The sequence below is a fragment of the Nanorana parkeri genome, unplaced genomic scaffold (genome assembly GCF_000935625.1).
Source record: "Nanorana parkeri isolate BGI_ZX_2015 unplaced genomic scaffold, ASM93562v1 scaffold2488, whole genome shotgun sequence".
Taxonomy (NCBI): Eukaryota; Metazoa; Chordata; class Amphibia; order Anura; family Dicroglossidae; genus Nanorana; species Nanorana parkeri.
Window position 1 is genome coordinate 55113 of NW_017308756.1, and position 5974 is coordinate 61086.

The following is a 5974-nucleotide window of genomic DNA, read 5'->3' on the forward strand; positions in this document are numbered from 1 at the left end:
TTAAAGTTCATTTTTATGGTGTACCCGCTTATTTTATTTGGCGCGTTTACTCGCTGTAGTAACATTTCAGAGAAATGAGGTTATAAAGTCCAACTTCCAGATGAGTTGATAGATGGAGAGTGCAGAATGACTGCGAGCATTGTCCGGGGACAGGTACACTTTACCCTTTGACCTCACCGTGCATTAGACATCGATTGGGTTATTAATCCCAGCGTCCTGTCTGTTCTTTTTATGGTGCCTCTCGCTGAGTCACAATAGCGGCAGACGGCTCGAAGCCGGCGCGAGGGGTAAAGACAACAGTTTTCATTGGCAGGCGGGATTATGTGGAATCTCAGCAGAGGCAAGAGACGAGGAATGTTTAGATGAGTCGGTGACCCCGTCCTGTCCCATCCGAAAATAAACCCTCGCCGCTGATTATTAACTGATACCGAGTTCCCCTTCCACTGCAAGAGATGAAACATGACATAAATGCCCAAATACCAAACACAATCTTCATCACATGTCTCCTTCCTGTTCCCTGTGTCCATGTCCTTCTTATGGCCCTCTTCTTCTTTCCTTTCCCTTCTCTTCCTTTCTCCTCATCCTTTCCCTTCTCTTTTTTTTTCCTTTTCATTTCTTTTCCCTTTCCTTACTCTACCCTTTGATTTCCTTCCCTCTCTCCACCCTACTTTCCTTTCTCACCCTTCCTTTCCTTTCTCTCCCTTCCTTTCCTTTCTCTCCCTTCCTTTCCTTTCCTTTCCTTTTCTCTCCCTTCCTTTCCTTTTCTCTCCCTTCCTTTCCTTCTCCTTTCTCTCCCTTCCTTTCCTTTCCTTTTCTCTCCCTTCCTTTCCTTTTCTCTCCCTTCCTTTTCTCTCCCTTCCTTTCATTTTTTTCTCCTTTTCTCTATTTTCCTCCCCTCTCCTTTGCCTTTTCCTCAGTCCTTTTCTTTCCTTTTCTTTCCCTTCCCTCCCTCTTCCCTTTTGCTTTTCCTTCCTCCTACCCATGATGGCTCATGTAGATCCCCAAGGTGGCTCATGTAGATCCCCAAGGTGGCTCATGTAGATCCCTATGGTTGCCCATGTATATGCCCCTGGGACATAGCAATTTCCTATTCTCCACCTAGTGGCCATACAACACCCTACTCTGCTTTCCTTTTTTTCCCTTTGTCTCCCCCCCTTTCCTTTTCTTTCTTCTCGCCCCCCTTCCCTTCACTCTCTCTCCTCTTCCTTTCCTTTCCCCTCCTGTCCTTCCAATCTCCCTTTCCTTTCTTCTTGCTTGCCTTGTCAGTCTTTTTGTTTTAATCTTTCCCTTTTCCTTTCCCATCTCCTCTTCCTTTCCTTCATTACATTTCCTTTTCTCTTCTCTCCATTCTGAGTCTCACACCTTTAATTCATCCCTCTTGTACTCTGCACCCCTCTATAGAAGGTTCGGCGGTCATCGGCGGTCCTGTCTGAATATTGCTCTATGATGATATTCCATTCAGCGGGGTCTCTGCAGACACAGATCAGTATGTGGATAGTCTGCGGGTTGGCCCGAGTGATGGTCATATGGACTCTATACATTGACCTCTCCTCCACCCGGCCCCTCCTAGCACAGCAGGTCACTGTATTCCGGGATCCCTCCAGACGCAAAGCGTGGGAACTGACCGCACGCAGACTGCTCTGACGCTGATTGATGTCACGGTCTAAGTGCCAACATAGTCCAGTATAGAGTCCCCTCTGCTATAAGACCCAGACGTGGACAGCAGGTCAGAAGTGAGGGGAAATCTCCCCAATGGGAACATAGACAGTAATAGAGACCCTGAGAGAGGATCTAATCCTTCCACGCCGCTGGCTGTACACTAGATTGACCAAGAGTTATGCAATCTGAGGGAAAACCTACACAGTCCATCCAATGTTTATCCAGGATCACGCCTGATTGGTGGTAAATTGAAGAGATTGTACAAACCAGATTGTCTTTAGATTGCTTTTGAGAGCTTAAAGTGACATGAAACCCTCAGATTTTTTAACATAAACCAATACTGTAATGTGCGCCTTACTGTAATCCATGGTTGTTTCCCTTCTCTTTGCTGCTCTTCCTTTTAAATCCGTCTCTTTTCTCATGCTTGGGGAGAACTTCTGTTTTGCAGCAGACTGCCTTGTCTCAGGAATCGATACACGGTGTCTGTGTGAAGGTTTGTATAGGTTTGTAACCTGAGCCAGCACTACAGGAAGAGGCCCTGAGCTGCAAAGGGAAGTTCTCCCCCCAGCATGAGAAGACATGAGGATTTAAAAGGAAGAGCAGCAAAGAGAAGGGAAACAACCATGGATTACAGTAAGGCGCACATTACACTATTGAGCGTTTAATGTCACTTTAAATCTGTAAGATTATTGATTTGTGCAGGAAATGATTTTCTTTGCGCACAGCTCACTTCCTATTTGAAGGACAGTTCTGCCTCTGCGAGCTTATTATAATAATAATAATAATAATAAGAGAACAACAGCTGGATAATAAATATAGTTCATGGAAAGTTCAACACAGAGAACATTATTTCTCTTGTTCTAACGAATGTCCCGATCAATCTTTATCGACTAGCCGAGCGCACTGAGGATTGATGTGTGACAACTGAATCACAGAAATCAGAGAACAGTAAAAAGCTGACATCCGATTGGCTGTTCTGGGGCATGAAAACTGCGCGTGATGCTCTTTGCCGTACGTAGCTCCTCGACTCTGTGGCCAGAGCATTGCTGCCACCTCCAGGCTGTTATAGGGATGACGCCTCGGTCATAGTGGTGACAACGGGTAACCTCTTTGCGTGACCACACGCTATCAACAATGACTCCAGCTTCAGACAAGCTTCACATCATTGCGCGGCTGGAGGAAGAGCAGCTGTCAGGATTCTGTCTGCCGGAATCTCTTATTTATGACTTGTCTCAGGAATCGATACACGGTGTCTGTGTGAAGGTTTGTATAGGTTTGTAACCTGAGCCAGCACTACAGGAAGAGGCCCTGAGCTGCAAAGGGAAGTTCTCCCCCCAGCATGAGAAGACATGAGGATTTAAAAGGAAGAGCAGCAAAGAGAAGGGAAACAACCATGGATTACAGTAAGGCGCACATTACACTATTGAGCGTTTAATGTCACTTTAAATCTGTAAGATTATTGATTTGTGCAGGAAATGATTTTCTTTGCGCACAGCTCACTTCCTATTTGAAGGACAGTTCTGCCTCTGCGAGCTTATTATAATAATAATAATAATAATAAGAGAACAACAGCTGGATAATAAATATAGTTCATGGAAAGTTCAACACAGAGAACATTATTTCTCTTGTTCTAACGAATGTCCCGATCAATCTTTATCGACTAGCCGAGCGCACTGAGGATTGATGTGTGACAACTGAATCACAGAAATCAGAGAACAGTAAAAAGCTGACATCCGATTGGCTGTTCTGGGGCATGAAAACTGCGCGTGATGCTCTTTGCCGTACGTAGCTCCTCGACTCTGTGGCCAGAGCATTGCTGCCACCTCCAGGCTGTTATAGGGATGACGCCTCGGTCATAGTGGTGACAACGGGTAACCTCTTTGCGTGACCACACGCTATCAACAATGACTCCAGCTTCAGACAAGCTTCACATCATTGCGCGGCTGGAGGAAGAGCAGCTGTCAGGATTCTGTCTGCCGGAATCTCTTATTTATGCAAAAGAAAGACAAAGAGTTAATGAATATGTAACAATAAATACATTTTATACAAAACAAAAACGAATACATTTTGAACAAAAATAAATGTATAAAAATCAGGAAAAGAAAACAAAAGGCGCCTCTTTCACAAATCACTATACTGCTACTAAGACTACTACTACTACTGCTTCTACTACTACCACCATCTTACTTACTACTACTGCTACTAATACTACTACTACTCCTACTACTGCTCCTATTACTACTACTGCTCCTATTACTACCACTACTACTGCTCCTACTACTACTACTGCTCCTACTACTGCTCCTATTACTACTACTCCTATTATTACTGCTACTACTCCTATTACTCCTACTACTCCTACTACTGCTCCTATTACTACCACTACTACTGCTCCTACTACTACTACTGCTTCTACTACTACTACTACCACCATCTTACTTACTACTACTGCTACTAATACTACTACTACTGCTCCTATTACTACTACTGCTCCTATTACTAGCACTACTACTGCTCCTACTACTACTCCTACTACTGCTCCTATTACTACTACTCCTATTACTACTGCTACTACTCCTATTACTCCTACTACTGCTCCTATTACTACCACTACTACTGCTCCTACTACTACTACTGCTCCTATTACTACTACTACTACTGCTCCTACTACTACTACTGCTCCTATTACTACTACTACTACTGCTCCTACTACTACTACTGCTCCTATTACTACTACTACTACTGCTCCTACTACTACTACTGCTCCTATTACTACTACTACTACTGCTCCTACTACTACTACTGCTCCTATTACTACTACTACTACTGCTCCTACTACTACTACTGCTCCTATTACTACTACTACTACTGCTCCTACTACTACTACTGCTCCTATTACTACTACTACTACTGCTCCTACTACTACTACTGCTCCTATTACTACTACTACTACTGCTCCTACTACTACTACTGCTCCTATTACTACTACTACTACTGCTCCTACTACTACTACTGCTCCTATTACTACTACTACTACTGCTCCTACTACTACTACTGCTCCTATTACTACTACTACTACTGCTCCTACTACTACTACTGCTCCTATTACTACTACTACTACTGCTCCTACTACTACTACTGCTCCTATTACTACTACTACTACTGCTCCTACTACTACTACTGCTCCTATTACTACTACTACTACTGCTCCTACTACTACTACTGCTCCTATTACTACTACTACTACTGCTCCTACTACTACTACTGCTCCTATTACTACTACTACTACTGCTCCTATTACTACTACTCTTATTACTAGTACTGCTCCTATTACTACTTCTACTGCTCCTATTACTACTACTACTGCTTCTACTACTACTACTACCACCATCTTACTCACTACTACTGCTACTTCTACTAATACTACTACTACTGCTGCTTCTACTACTACTACCACCACCTTACTCACTGCTACTTGTTCATAGATGAAATGTGATTTGTAGAAGGGTATTTGAGGTGGGGTATTTGTAGTGGGGTATTTGTAGTGGGGTATTTGAGGTGGGGTATTTGAGGTGGGGGGGTATTTGAGGTGGGGTATTTGAGGTGGGGTATTTGTAGTGGGGTATTTGAGGTGGGGTATTTGAGGTGGGGGGGGTATTTGAGGTGGGGTATTTGTAGTGGGGTATTTGTAGTGGGGTATTTGAGGTGGGGTATTTGAGGTGGGGGGGGTATTTGAGGTGGGCATACTGTGCAGCAGACATGGAGCCTGTGAAGCAGTCTAAATATTTAATGGTGACCCCGGTGTGACACCGCCTGTCCTTTGTGTTTTCCAGCACCCTATCCAGCTGCTCTCACGCCGTGGTGGCCCTCCTGTACCCGTTCTCCTGGCAGCACACCTTCATCCCTGTCCTGCCCTCCGCCATGATTGACATCGTCTGCTGCCCCACGCCTTTCCTGGTCGGCCTCTTGTCCAGCTCGCTGCCCAAACTAAAGGAGCTGCCCGTGGAAGAGGTGAGCCGTGACCCAACCGCATTGACAGCGGAGCCGTGTACACATTCTTCATCACTTCCTTCTTATCCCCGATTGTCGTCATTTATAGACAATGTTATACCTGCTACCTGTTCTATTGAGTTATATTGTGTTCTTGTTTCATTGCTGTAGTGTCACATTCCCCAGGATGGAGATTTGGTCTTATTAGGACAGTTTCCGGGATGGTCTCCGGTCTCCTCACTGATATGACAGTCTGGTTTCAGAGATGTTGGTTCTGATCCTGTGATCGCTAGGACTGTATCGGATAGTTAGCAATGCGGGGGGG

The 5974-nt window shown here is 44.6% G+C and overlaps 1 protein-coding gene across 1 annotated transcript in view; it reads left to right on the forward strand.

Annotated features, from left to right (window-relative positions):
• The window catches only part of ST5 (suppression of tumorigenicity 5), a 60415-nt gene that overhangs the window by 47693 nt on the left and 6748 nt on the right, over positions 1–5974 (forward strand). Inside the window, exons 14-15 of the mRNA XM_018573690.1 lie at positions 5190–5217; positions 5493–5670. Coding sequence (XP_018429192.1) covers positions 5190–5217; positions 5493–5670 — 206 coding nt within the window. The remainder of the gene's footprint in view (positions 1–5189; positions 5218–5492; positions 5671–5974) is intronic.